At 36.5% G+C, this 14,636-nt stretch overlaps 1 protein-coding gene across 9 annotated transcripts in view; it reads right to left on the bottom strand.

Annotated features, from left to right (window-relative positions):
• Positions 1–4,086: 4,086 nt before the first annotated feature.
• Positions 4,087–14,636, bottom strand: part of ELAVL2 (ELAV like RNA binding protein 2) — a 197,257-nt gene continuing 186,707 nt past the window's right edge. For 7 of the 9 annotated variants that reach the window (XM_060762460.2, XM_060762452.2, XM_060762455.2 and 4 more), the window contains 2 exons: positions 9,199–9,237; positions 4,087–6,857 (listed from right to left, as the gene is read on the bottom strand). In XM_060762460.2, coding sequence (XP_060618443.1) covers positions 6,527–6,857; positions 9,199–9,237 — 370 coding nt within the window. In that variant the 3' untranslated portion in view covers positions 4,087–6,526. The remainder of the gene's footprint in view (positions 6,858–9,198; positions 9,238–14,636) is intronic. The other 2 variants (XM_060762457.2, XM_060762456.2) reach the window with 1 other exon arrangement.

The raw sequence follows: 14,636 nt of genomic DNA, 5'->3' as shown, positions 1-14,636 counted from the left end.
AAAAAAAAAGAGCACAAAGGTTTCTCTAACCACTTGAATACCTAAAGCTACACATGATTGGTAATAGCTTTTAAGATGTTTTTTATTGTAGACATTTCTTTAAAGGGGGCAGATTCCCAACACACAATTTTGAACTATAAAGCATATTCACATCATAATGCTTCCTGCCACTAAGGAGTACGAAAATAAAAATTTTCCACAACATAAAGTTCTGTGACCTGTCTAACCTCTCTCAATACAATTAGACTCCACTTCTATATATGGAGAAGTGTAAGATCTGCTAAAGTAAAATTTGACAAAATTGCTGGCCAAAAAAGTAGTGACCACTTCTAGTTGTGGCACAACATGAGGTAGTAACAACACTTTCAAGTTGCACTACTTTGCCTCAAATTCAAAAGCTGGGAAGATGGATAAAACCGAAGCTGTGCTAAGTAATTAGTGTATGCAAACAGAGACTTCAGATTAAGAAACAAGGGAATGGATAGAACTAGAACTTGTTGAGCACACAGTCACCAAGCGATCTGAAGATCCTTTTCTTACTGAAATGAGTCCTGTTTCTGGCATTATATGAGACAACACAAATTGTTTACATATTGTATTAAAGGCAGAACCATCTTGGTGAAAACTCTTCTCCATAGCTGAAGTCAAACTGGGGTAGGGGAAGTGTGACTTCCTTGGGCTGTTTATGGCCCCAGGAATAAAACAATCACCCCAAAATGCTCTCTAGAGGGGCTTTGGAACCTGTTTGTAAAGTTTAGGGAACAGGGAATGCCTTTCTTAAAACCAGAAGTAAACTGGAAGCAACTTCCTGGTGTTTTTAATGGGTCCATTGCACTTCCCAACATTTTGAAATACACATCCCAGTACAAGATGCAAAAATACATAGTTTACTCTGAAATGCATACCAAAAAGGTTTGCATTTGTATTCAGTATAATATTATTTTTATAGAGCTAAAACCTTTGATGCACAATGGATTTGTGAAATAACTTATTCAAAACTAATATGGGCCAGAAAGGATTGTGATCAAATCAAGGTTAAGTTGTTCAGCTGCTGAATTACTCCTTTAGATTGTACTACAAAATATTAAAAAACAAAATTAAAGAAGCCATATATAATCCATATTTATCCACACTGAAGTATTTACTAAAAAGAGTGTAAATGTTGCTTAAAAATAAAAGAATGAGTATGATACCAAACCCTATGGAATAAATAGGTTTTTTAAAAAAGAAATCTACGATGTTCATTTGTCAATATAAAACACAGTAGGCAATTCGGCCAAAAGACATGCCATTTCGGGGTCCATTTTCAGCTAACCCCACATTCTGTATACTGGGAAGTTACTCGAATAGGGGGAAGTGTTGTTGTTTTCATTTGGCAAAGATTCAGCCCATTGGTCACAATGGAAAACTTTAAAGGCTCAATCCTCAGCCATTTAAAAGTCTATCTGCATGAAACCTATGTCAGTTTTAAACCCCATTTACATCTGCAGGCCTGCCAAGTTTCCGAACAATTCACCAATCTACTGATTTTTTAGAATCATTTAAGTTTTTACCATAACAAATAAGACAAACAGCAAGAGGGGGTTCTGGGAACTGTAGTCACCGGTTGTGTCCATTCTAAGCCAACCAGAGCATGGACACAACTAGGCCTTTTATTGACTTGAGAAACAAAGAGAGAAAAAGTCTTCAACTCCCATCATGCTCCGAAACGAAGTCAGATTCAATGCCTGCCCATGCAAGTGCTGCTGGGAAAGCGAGTTCCCAGCAGGACCCTCCCAGGAGAAGGAACCTAGGGAACTTTTCCAAAAGAAATGGACACCTCGCTGCCAGGAAGGGAAAAGAGACACTGCAGGTAATCCCATCGGAGCCCCGCAGCAGACCCCTGCCTCAGGTATATTGCAGACTTAACTCCATCCTCTCCAGTAGCCGATAAATCCGGCTCTCTTGATCTGTTTTGCCCAGCTTTTGGTTTCCTCCTCTTTGTTCTGTTTTCAGGGGATTACACAAACTGGACCACTGAATACTGCAATTCACTTTCGGTCAAACAAATCTGGGCCCAAGCTTAGCCCACAGTACAATCCCATAGACAGCAACTCACAAGTAAATAAGTTAAAAGGGAATCTCGGATATGAATTTGAACTATGTTAACACCAGCTTTTATCTGTTTCAGGGTATAAGGTGAGTATTATGGTGAGATTGTGCATAACTAAATGTTGGTGGATTGCCAAGACCAAGCCATAACTTGTATCAGCCTCCTACAAATGATTGTGCTTTCTACCATTTCTTTAAACATTGGTCACATACAATTGGAAATACTCACAAATGTAAGAATTAATTTTTTTTCCTTCTCTACATAAAACCAAGATTTCCAGTAAGTACAAATCTACAAGCATACCTTGCATTTTACAGCATCACATACTTATCACAAATGTTGATACCTCAAAGAAGACCAGAGTTGAAACTCACCTGGAAGAGGTTAGGAATTGGCTGGGAGGTGAAGAAATCAACAAACTTCTATTTTCCTGCCATCTCTTTGTGCTTTGTCCAACCAGACCAAGGGCTTCAAAACAATACTTAATAAATTCTGTAGACCACATCTTTCCTTCAGTTTCATCTTTAAAAATTCTGATCCACATGATAACTTCAGACAAGATCTTCTTATACCCCCTCTCAACACATAATAAAATCACTTGTAATGCTTTTTACAATAAACGAACGTAAAATAAATAAGTTTGTATTTCATTGGTTCAACATTATTGGGGATGGATGCAAATTTTGAATGTTATGCAATATCAAACAGAATTGCCTACGTGTTTATTAAAAAAACAGAAGTTTCCATACATTTTACATCAACATACTACTTTTCCTTGAAATAACCTGCTCATACCTTATACAGTTTGGGACCAATACAGAAAACATTACTTTTATTAATATGAAGAACAATACTTCTCTCTTAATCAAAGTCTCACTTCTATACATTGAGTAATCCAACAATTGATAATAAGAAGGCAGGTAAGACAGGAATTGAGGTCATTGCTCTCTGCCAAAGAAGGAACCATGTTTTCTGTGTTAAATATACAAAACATCAAGAAAAATGCTTCAAGTGGCACTGAAGTTGGGTTTAGAGCAGGAGTAGGCATCCTTTGCGCTCAATATAGAACTGAGGCAAAAGGAGATCGCAGCAATCTCTCCTAGATTGTATGTTTTCTTTCCCAGTAATTTTTTCCTCATCTTGACCAGAATCCCCCGTTGCTTTTCATCTGTGAAATGTTGAAGATATGGCTTATGACCTTCTAGGACAGCGCAGAGATTTCAGGTTCAAAAAATTAGCTTCTATGTTATGGAACTACTAGTCTGCCGTTGTTTTGGCAAGTATTCCGTTATGCATATGCTTACCTGTGTAAGCCATCAGTGTTATAGCCTTCACATTTTAAAAACCTAATATGGGACCCTTTCATATAATATAATTTCAAAATTTTGAATCCACTTTAACTGCCATGGAAATATTCAATGGAATCATGAGATTTGCAATTTTATGGAGGGCGAGGTCTAGTGCCTCACCAAACTACCATGTTCAGAATTCTTTATGGCAATGGCAGTTAAAGTGTAATCATGGTGATATCATTGTGTGAATGTGAAAGCACTCCTTATTAAAATGCAGACTTTGAATACAGGAATAGTGACACTCCAAACATTGTAGGATCATACCTTCCTTCCATTCTGGCACTACCAATGAGGTTTGCTAGGAACTGCAATACAACAATGATGGGAGAGGTCATAGTTGGTAACTTGTGACTTATACTTTCTTATTGTCAACAGAGTGCTAAATATAAATGCTGCTGTATGTAGGTGTATTATCAGGCTTATTTCACACCATAAAACCTGCACGCAAAACTGATGTCATGTGATAGAACCTGGATATGGATGGATAATATGCAGATCAAAGTATTTTGTGTTGCAGCAAATCTTGTTCTTGCAGTAGGCATCAAGTTTGAACCCATATTTAAAATCTGTAGGGGGAAATACATCCAGAAAACCGTATTTCAAAAATAAACCATAGTGCTAAAAGAGCTCTGCACCACACTGTTCTTTCCCTTCAACTTTTGTTTATTGATGTACTGAACATGAAAAAGTACAAAGGATCCAAACACAAAAGAAAACATGTACAGCCTCTTTTAAATACTCAACAGAATATATTTTTTCTACTCCAACAGATGTGAATTAAGTCATACTGTACAACTTCAAATAAATACCAGCCTTACATTTTATTAAGTGCTCTGATAAACAGTGTAAAGTGAAGCCCAATAGTCATGCCTTCTCATCAATGCCATTTTTGTCTTGCTACAATAGCATATAGTAGCAAAGAATGTAGCTGCTGTTTCCCTGCCCGCACCCCTTCACCGCAATGGATTCTCGTTTTGTTTTCCAATACATAGAAAATTTGTGTTAACCCAAAACAGTTGCTTAACACCAAAAGACGAGTGTTTTTCCTAGGAGACCAATTGATTTGAGTAGCATTGAATGGGTCTAGCATGAAAAGTCGCTTGACACTTTAGCACACTTTATTCTCCCACAGTATTATGTACTGTACTATACTGAAAATTTATAACTACAGTTTCGTTTAAAAAATAAGAATCAAAAAGCAACTGCAAAGATCATGTACAAGTATGTTATGCATAGCACACTGCTTGTTCTAAGGGGAAGCGTTATGAGCATCTCAGTTTATACAAAAAGCAGGACGTAACTATATAGTTGTCAGTGCATCCTGTTGAAGGCACTGCAGCCTTCAGCTTTTTAAAAATTTATTATAAGCTAGATGCTAATCAGAAAATATTAGTACTTTTTGACCTTAGATTTCTTCCATACATGGTAAAGACTTTATTATTTCCCCAAATAAGTGATTTAAGCATCATACAAAGTTAAATTTCAATAGCATACAGGTATTTATGATTCTGGTATGAAAAATGTAAGGAGTTTGTTCAAAACCTATGGTTATACTCATTTTTTTACCACAAACATATTTATAAACAAAAATGTAGCATCACCATAAACAGCTGAAGCTAGACTATCTACAGACAAAATTTGCAACATATCTGATACACTGTAAATTCAAGTCCTCAGGACAACAAAAATGGATAAGCAGACCTCAAGTAACAATCTTAATGCCATTTACAAAGGAAAAAAGAAACATACAAAAACATTCAAAATTTGAACATCACTTGGCATGTTAAGTAAAGGAAACAAAAAATCAGAGGGAAACTCAAAAAGTATTAGCTGAAAAGAGGTTCATAAACTAAAAATCTTATTTACATTACACAAAGCTCAGGTGTTAGCCTTAAACGTAACTTTCAAAATACCTTCAAATATATCCAACGCAAGACTGCTTCTTCCCGGTCTGCCACTGTGCAAACCATGTGCAAACATCTTTGTTTTCTTTAAGACAAAACAATTCTTCAAACAATACTGTAAGTACATCACTAAACACCATGAGCTCTATCTGAAGGGAATTCTATAGGAAGAACAGATTTTTCCCCCATCTCAGTTAATTTAAATTTCTTGCCTGCTCTTATATACTATTAATTTTTTTCTTTTGTTTCAAAATCACAAGTTAACGTGAGCCACCTATCACATAGTAACCAGGATGTTCAGAGACTGCACCAACGATTACAAAATCAAAACCAGCAGTGTTTTCCCAGTGATTCCACTTCTTGAGTAACAAAGATCTCTAAAGAATTTCTACATCATAAATCTCTCTAAAGTGTTTTTCCCCCAACCACTGCAAATTTCCTGGTAAGTTTTAAAAGCTCACTAGGTGTCATATGAAGAGATTTCTCAAAGTATTCAAGTCAAAATATTTGTTCCAGGACCTGTAAAAAGTTTCTCCAAATTTTCTCTTTTTTATAAAAATAGATGCTTTGTTTTTTTAAACCCACATCAAAGAGGCTCTTATCTCTTTGGCAAGGTACTGCTTTACGAAAAGTTCTCCATTAATCTTACAATAAGCTTTTATAATGCACCACCCCCCTTCCCCAACCCAAATTATAATTACAAAATAAATATTTTTAAACTTTATAAATAAAAATGTAAACTTCAAAACACTTTTCTCAAACGGACTAAACAGCAAGGCATTAAAGTGTAAATCAAACACAACATAAGACTAATCAACTCAAGGATTGTAACACAAAGCCTCAATATCTACTCACAGGTTCAAGGCAGTCGTGTAAAAGAAATTTCTTCCCTTAGCTCAAACATTTTAAAAGGTCCGCCTTCTTCAAAGAAGGCAATAGAATGCATTGTGACAGGTAAAAACCCTGTACCTTTGTCCATATTCAAACATAAGATATTTAAGAAGTTTTAATTCAAATACTAGCAATAAAAAATCTCGCATATTTCTTAGGATGCTAGTCTGTTATTTCCCCCCCCATCTCAACACTGACTTACAAAGACATTTACTAATGTATAAAGTTTCTTTTAACTTGCCTTTGTCGAATAGTTTTCAAATATAAATTGGGCTGAGGGCAACTCATTAGGCTTTGTGCGTTTTGTTTGTTTTAAACGAGACCTGCAAAACTCTGTCTCCAAGGCGGTATCCATTCAGGCTGGCTATTGCCATGGCGGCCTCGTCATAGTTTGTCATAGTCACAAATCCAAAACCTTTGCACTTGTTTGTGTTGAAGTCGCGGATAACCTTCACGTTGGTGACTGCTCCGAAGGGTCCGAACATTTGCCACAGGATGCTCTCGTCCGCATCGGGAGCTAAATTATACACAAAAATGCACCATCCAGTTCCCGCATGTCCCGGGATATTGATCCCAGCCAAACTGGTCATTCCATCAATGGCCATTGGAGAAAACCTACTGCCCAGCGCAGAAGAAACACAAATAAGAAATATATGTTTAGGAGAACAGTGGAAATCAGAATAACAATTTTAGAATGCAATCTATTTGCACATAATGACTAAACGAACGAATTAAGCTCTTCTGACTAGCTTCTGTCTGCATGTGAGGTCAATGTGATTTTTTCTTCCTTCAAAGTTTGTAGTTTTAGCCAGATCTACACTATTTTTCTAAGCATGCAAAGTCCACATTGTAAATGCCATAGTGCAGTGAGTTCCATACCATGTGCCAGGATTATTGTTATGCCTTGGGGGAAAAACTCTAGCAATGCACTATGAGCATTGGTGGTAATCCATGCTCACATAACTCTCTCTGTATATTATCTCTTCTTTGACTCTTCTGAGGTCAGATAATTATTCTGTGTGTGTCCCCAGAACTGGGTATGACTGTTATATAGACCACTGGTTCTTGAACTGTAGGTCTCAACTCCTAATGGGGTCCCCTTAGGTCAATTTTGACGTCAGAAAGTATTTGGCTACTATACAAGGTTTCTAAATGCCACCCATTTGCACAAGTCTGTTAGCAATAATGTGCAGGGTTTACTCTGTAGAAAATGTTTCAGCTGTATTCCACAAAAAGTAGTATCAGCCTGTTTAGCAAGGCTTACAAATGCTGATTTATTATCAGTAAATGTTCAATTTCTATACCTATTTCATATACAGATATACTTGGGGTAATGTAAAAAAAACTGAGTGTGGAAAGGGGTTTCCTATGTCTATTGTACCCGAGTAATTCCAACGACACAGGGTAAAACTCATAAGAACAAATTGCCTTAAAAAGTCCTCTGCTGTAGACTGGGTTGGGTTGTAGTCTTGCTTTCCCAACCAAAAAAGGTGTCCTTCCAACTGTAATTAATCACTGTGTTACTTTAAATGGGTTTTTTTAATCCCAATAAAAATATTTTTATAAGGATGAAAAAGTAAGCCTGCTTGAAAAATACTGCATGGATGAAACTGGCCAAACATTGGAAGTACCCAATTCCTTCTTGTAGTACAGACAAAATTAAACTACACTGAAAAGTTACACCTGTCACAAGTTTAGCACAGGTAATCTCTTCTCTCTCTCACACACAGACACACACACCTTGCCCCTGTCTTTTTAAAGCAGGCAAGTGCTGCAACACAATGCTGTCCTTCAATTTGAGATTTCTTTTCTGGTTTAGTTTTTTTTAAAAAACCTTTGTAAAATATTCATTTTAATACGTCCTCTGTCTTACAATGCAGTGACAATCTATCCAGGTTTCTCCTGTTACTAAGCAAGAAAGTCCTTAACTGTGGCACATCTACTGTAATATGCAATTGCTTCAAACACATTCGTTTTTAGTTATTCATATCCTGATTTTCTGCAAGAATAATTAAAAACCTCACTGAGGTTTCATGCAATGGGAAATCTAGGATCTGGATTCATATTTTAAAGAAATGGCTGCATTTCTGCCATATTATCTAAATCGTGACCAGTTTCCTATCTTGAAAGCAAGAGTAGGCATATGGCCATTCAGATGTTACTAATGTGTAAGTCCCTACATTCCTCACCATTGGCAATACTGGCTTGAGTTCATAATGGTTGCATTATGAACTTCTGGAGGTTCATGTTTTGCCTGTTCCTAAGTCTGTACACAATATTGTTATTGTCTTCAAGGTTTTTTTTGGTGACTCTAAGGGCAAACATATCCTTGGGACTTCTCGGCAAAATTTGTTTGGAAAGGGTTTACTTTTGCCTTTCTCTGTGTTTGAGAGAATGTGACTTGCCCAAGAGCATCTATTGCTGGACAATGATTTAAATGCTGGGTTCCAGAGTCATAGTCCAAGGATCAAACCACTACACCATGCTAGTTCTAAATAATCTTGTATCATTATTTAGCTGTTCTTATCCCTGTATCAAGTTTGTTTTCTATCACTATCTCCAATACTATTGGCACTGGAAAGTGACTTGTGGTATCTCAAAGGCTAAATTGAGTCTTAAGCACCCTAGAACAAAAAGGTCCTAAAATTATTTCAAATCACATCAATTCTGACTAAGAAGGCCATACAACATTAAAAGCCAAGGACAAACTGCGCAAGCTAAACAGAAGGGCAATATTAAAATGCTGGAAACTGATGAACTCATAAAAGTGACATGACAGGAAGTGGTGAATAGATACACTGAAATAAAATGATGCTAATGCATTAACATGCAAATTAATCAACACAACTTCATCTACAGATATTTAAAAGGTACCAATACTCCAAAATGCGTTCAATTCAAGAGCTATTATAATATTAGGAAAATTAATTATTAGGAACCGAACAATATTCCTCATTACCTCTTCACTCCATAAGCCATATTGAGCAGATTGTCCAACCTGAAAAACACATTCAGTGAAATGTTCAGTCTTTGGATCTTTTACCTTCAAGGGAAAGTTGCTACTTTTGTCTTGAATGTTTCTCGTCGAAGAGGTTTACAAGAGCTTCTGATGTATGACTAATATATATTACCTGTACTCACCCTGTCCCCCACTTTGCTAGAGAGAGAAGGGAAACTGTACAAGTATTCTCACAAAGCCAACCTTGATTAAATTTCCATTAGGTATTTATGTAAAAGAGCAGCTCAGCCTCAGGAGGATATAAAACAAGACTTTCAATTCAACACTATCAAGACAATTAGGCATTTTTAAAGCAAAAGAACACCCAAATTAGAATAGTTCAGAGAATCAATTTCATACAGAGATGATTTTCAGAAATCCTTACCCAGCAAGGACTACATTTTGCCTACATTCACTCCATTTCTAGAAAGCCTGTCAGGTTGAAATAGAACCTCAGATACTCTGTGTATTTTCTGTTACTCAGTGGGAAATCCATTCTCTACTCCATTTCTGATAGAAAATTAGATTGTCCTGAATACAGATTTAAATATATTTTGAGCAGACCCACTGAAATCAACAAGACACATTAGTCATGACGAAATTAAATTCAATGGTCTCTCAAAGTGTGACTATAACAGGATCCAACCTGTAACCTTGGAATCCATGTTAATTATCTGTACCATCATTGTAAACATTTATAGTTTTCAAAGAAGTCGATGTGTTAGTCTGTTGCAATATGCATTTTATATACTACATCTATTCTTAATTAAACATCTGGGAACCTACAGGTTGAGAACCACTGTCCTAGAGATTCCAAGAGAGCCTTTATTCTAGAAATCTTTAGGTCCTACAGCATGATTGGATAAAATTAACTGTAGAGTCATACTGAAGGACTTAGAATTTCTTGGAGAACATTTGTAATCAAATCCATGAATAATCAAAGCCTCAAAAAGTCAATGCAGATTTCTCTCCTATCGATTTCTCCCCATCATTTTCAATACAATTCTACTTTACAATGAATACAGAATAAAGCAGTCCATGTTTTTAGACATTTCTTCACCCAAAGTCTTTAATAAGAAATGCTCTATTTTAGACACAGCTCTATTTTAGACACAGCTCCCACAATCTTCAAATATCTGCAAGTAATTATGTATGATCAAATTTGCACAGTTATAGAAGCAAATGGAAGACTATGTTAAGCACTTGATGTTATCAGTCTTTGGAATAAATTATTTAATTACAAAAATTGTTGCAGTGAAAAGGGCTGTCACTAGGAAGGAAAGAAGCCCTTCCTAACTCCTACATTTCTGAACATTAGAGGTAGCTCTATTAGGATTACCTTCCATTTACATACTATGGAAAGAAAGCCTCTATGGAGGGATTGAGATCAAACATTTTCTAAAAAAAACCTGAAAATGGCGTGAGAAAATCCTTGCTTCCCATAGTCTCATTGTTGCCTATAGTCAAAACACATTTTGTAAATCTCAGGACCACAATAAACAGTCTTATTTTGCTATTGCCACTAATAAACAAGTTTTAATGTGTTTTTTCAAAAGTAAACTAATAGCAAAACAGGTTTTACCAGAGGCAACTATGGCATAAGCATCGCTGCCCATACATCATGGGCAGCGATACATATTTCAAACAATCTCTTGCAACTCTCATGGTTTATTCCCAACATTCTTCTCTGTGAGGATGTATTTCAGCCAGTATATATGTTATCACTAATGCCCATACAAGGAAAAACTATTACCAAAAGAATTGTTTGAATGCCCAGAAACAGCTACATAAGACTAGGAACTGATTCTGAATCCTTATCCTCTCTCATTCAACCACTTTTGTGTTAATTATTTTAAGTCTTACTACCACTTTTGTAGAATCAACATAGACGTTTTCTTAGATACACCGCATATATCTACAGTACTTGTTTCTTATGCTTTAATCCAAAGCAAGCAACTGTTAAAAAAACAGCTTCTCACCAATGTCAAGTAAAGGATATGGAAGATGATACATTCATGTATAAAGAACTACTCATCTTTGTTTTTGAGCCAATATTCTTAACTCCGGGATCTAGATGAACATGATATCTCAGTTTTGTTTTGTTTTTTTGTTTTTTTTATAATAAATTTTTATTTGCAAAATTTTCTATAAATACAGTGTTTAAAAACCAGGGAAAAAGGGAGGGAGGATATCTCAGTTTTGTCATGTGATTTTTTTTTTTATAAACAAGCAAGTAGTAATTGAACTCATCAGTGGTGGAAGGCTGCCATCAATGTTTTAATGTATATACATTACTTTGATATAAAGTTCTAGTAAAAAAAACAGGTGACAGTTCCACTTTAATTTATCCTTTGTATATTAAAATGGAGTACAATCTCTGTTTTGATGCAGTTGGTTAAAATTTTGGGAAAATATTCAATTAACTGGTTAAAGTCAAAGTGGTAGACAAGACAATATCTCAAAATCATTTGCTTACTGTCAGAAGTACAATTCACTACATCGGATAGAAGAGTGTCACCTTATCAACCTTTGGACTCCTCTAAGATATTGATTTGGAGAAAGAGCATGGAAAACGTTGTGAAGTTGAATGCCAAATAAATGAAAATGTTTAGAGAAGAGAGGCTTCCTCAAGTGAAATACTTCTCCTGTTACTGCACATGACTGTCCTCACCTACATACTTTTCATTCACTAAGTTCCATTTTGTGAGTGGTCAATGGAAGGTAAACACAACCTTAATTTCCAAGTCTGCTTCCTGAAGCACATATTTCTGAGAACGTCTTACAGGAAGGAAAACAGTTTTGTTGCAGGGAATACTATATTAGACACGATTCCCTGCAAGCCTCTTAATATATGGGTCAGGAATGACACTCATTTTCTTCTAGGGCCTCATCCTGTTGGAAATATCAACCTTCTACAAGCCTCCTATACTAGTTATTTGTTATGTATATAATTCAGATTGCTTCCTATATTATTTATTTATTTAAAACATTTCTATTCCGCCCTTCTTACCCTGAAGGGGACTCAGGGCGGATCACAGCATATACACGGCAAATATTCAATGCCAGGATACAAATTCACATACAGTTCATAAACATTAAGAAACATTTATTAAAATATTAAAATACACCATTTAAAAATGTCCTAGCCACATATACACATATTGTATATGTATGTATTGGTATGCAGTTTTCCTCAACTCTATGTTGTGGGAGGGACTACACACCACGTGATCAGATCTGGGATGATTCAGATCCCAGACTCCATTTTAGAAAGACAGACTCCATTAGACTACTCAGAGCTGAGACATTATTAGACTCTCAGACTGTGCAAACTCCATTAGACTCTCAGAATGTAGAGATGCTTTAAACTTTGGACTGTTAATATTATAAATAAGATGCCCCGTGTTATCTGCACAGAGAAACCACATCAAACCTATCGGTAACTGGATTGATAAACAATGTACCTGTATGCTGAATCCATGAAGTTTGTAAGTAAACTAACTATATTATTTTTAATGAAGACTACTTATTTTTGTCTCTTGAGAGCATGATTGAAAGGCAAATATATTTTAAGGGAGAGTGGATGTTTTGGGGCAACTAAAACAAACATTTCTGAAACTCTGTTGAATATGTGTGTGTGTGTGTGTGTTTGTGCATTGGCATATCTTTGTTCTTAATAGTTCAAGAGACAACTAGGTTATCAGTCTAACAGCTGAAAGCCAAATTGCCTTGCATGAATACTAAATTAATGAATTAATCACTAAAGAGAAGATTCACTCCAATGAGTTTTTAGTTCTTCTCAGGAAGATAATACTTTACAAAAGGATTATGATTATTCCAAATACTGTGGATTTCAACTAATCTCCAGAAGGGTCATGTTTCCAAAAGGCTATGGAAATTCCTGGTTTTCCAAAAGGTTATGATCACTAAAAAGTCATGCCTTTCCAAAAGGATATGTGTCCTAAACATCCACCATATATATAGTTGCCTTCAAAGAGCGATTTAATCCACGGGCAGAGAACCTATGGAGACAGAGAGTCAACAATATTTTTTTTACATAGTGGCCAATTTGGATCTCCAGATGAACAACTCCCATCATTCCCAACTCCCATGCGGACTGGGGATAATGGGAATTGCAGCCTTATAGTACCTGTGGCTCTGAGGTTGCAGAAAAGGTTAAAGGACGTTAGACTTCATACCCACAAGCCTTTAATCTAAATTCAACCCCCTCCCCTTTGATGACTAAAGAGAACACACAGAAGCCTTCCAGATGTTATTGTATCACAACTCCCATCAGCCTTAGTCATGTGTAGTGATGAGTACAGAAGTTGTAGTCCAGCATCTGGAGGGCCACATGAAATTACATGGTGGGCCCATTTGGCCCATGGGTCTTGAGTTTGACTCATATGATCTAGGTTGAATCTGAACAAAAGTAAATGAGAGCTCAGTCTCCTCTAGATGGAAATCTATGGACACATCTACATTGACCATTTAATGCGGCTTGAATGAGGCTTGTCAAAGTGGTGGTTATACATGTGTATTTCCGTCCAGGGGAGTTGAAACAAATCCACATTCTCCATGGTTGTCAAGCTGCAGATACTGAGATCCTGGATCCAGATCAAGGCCAGCCTCTGCAGTGGCATGTAAGGACCATCCAGCCCCTGAACTGGTTCCAGGGATTGAAATGTAACCATCAGCACAAAAATCTTCCTTCTATGCTGGTTTTACCTGGGATTAAGTAATCATTTCATTTAACATGGAGCTACAGTGGATCACTTTTTGGCAAACAAATCAGTTGAAATTCACAAGGTTGAGGCTGAAAATATTATACATTACTAGGGGCCAGCATCTCAGTCAAGAAATGTTGTGGGAGTCAGGCAGAAGAAAAACAAAAAGAACACAGTAGACCTGTTCACTTACTCTAGTAAAAGACAGGTCAAGAAAGGATGTGAGCTTTTTCTGTGCGAATTCCAGTATGTATACTGCATCTTCCTTCCCCGTCAAGATTCATCTACTGTCATCAAAACAGTGCATGTCACATAATTTATGAGCTTGTAGGTAATATAGAGGAGAGCTGAAGCACTGTACTTTGAATAAAGATTTCTCAGGGATTTCAAAAGGCCAACCCTGGCATTAGCCATTTCTACAGACGTTTATTTACCTCTTTTCATGCCAGTGCAGCAATTCCCCAATGACCTTACTTCAGGCACAGAATATTCTGGGAGTCCTCTTCAGAGCAGCGCTACCTCTGCTCCGGCACTCAGTACTGGAGCAGGCAGTCTGCCTATGGAGAAAGGGCAAGTCTACTTTTATTCAATATTCAGCGGCTCCAAAGTTACCGTTTGAAAATAAAACAAAACAACAAAAACCAAAAATTCTCCAGAAAGGCTTGAAAATCC

The sequence above is a fragment of the Anolis sagrei genome, chromosome 2, assembly GCF_037176765.1.
Source record: "Anolis sagrei isolate rAnoSag1 chromosome 2, rAnoSag1.mat, whole genome shotgun sequence".
Lineage (NCBI taxonomy): Eukaryota > Metazoa > Chordata > Lepidosauria > Squamata > Dactyloidae > Anolis > Anolis sagrei.
Note: the sequence above shows the minus strand (reverse complement) of the source record. Positions and strands in the feature narration are given on the sequence as shown.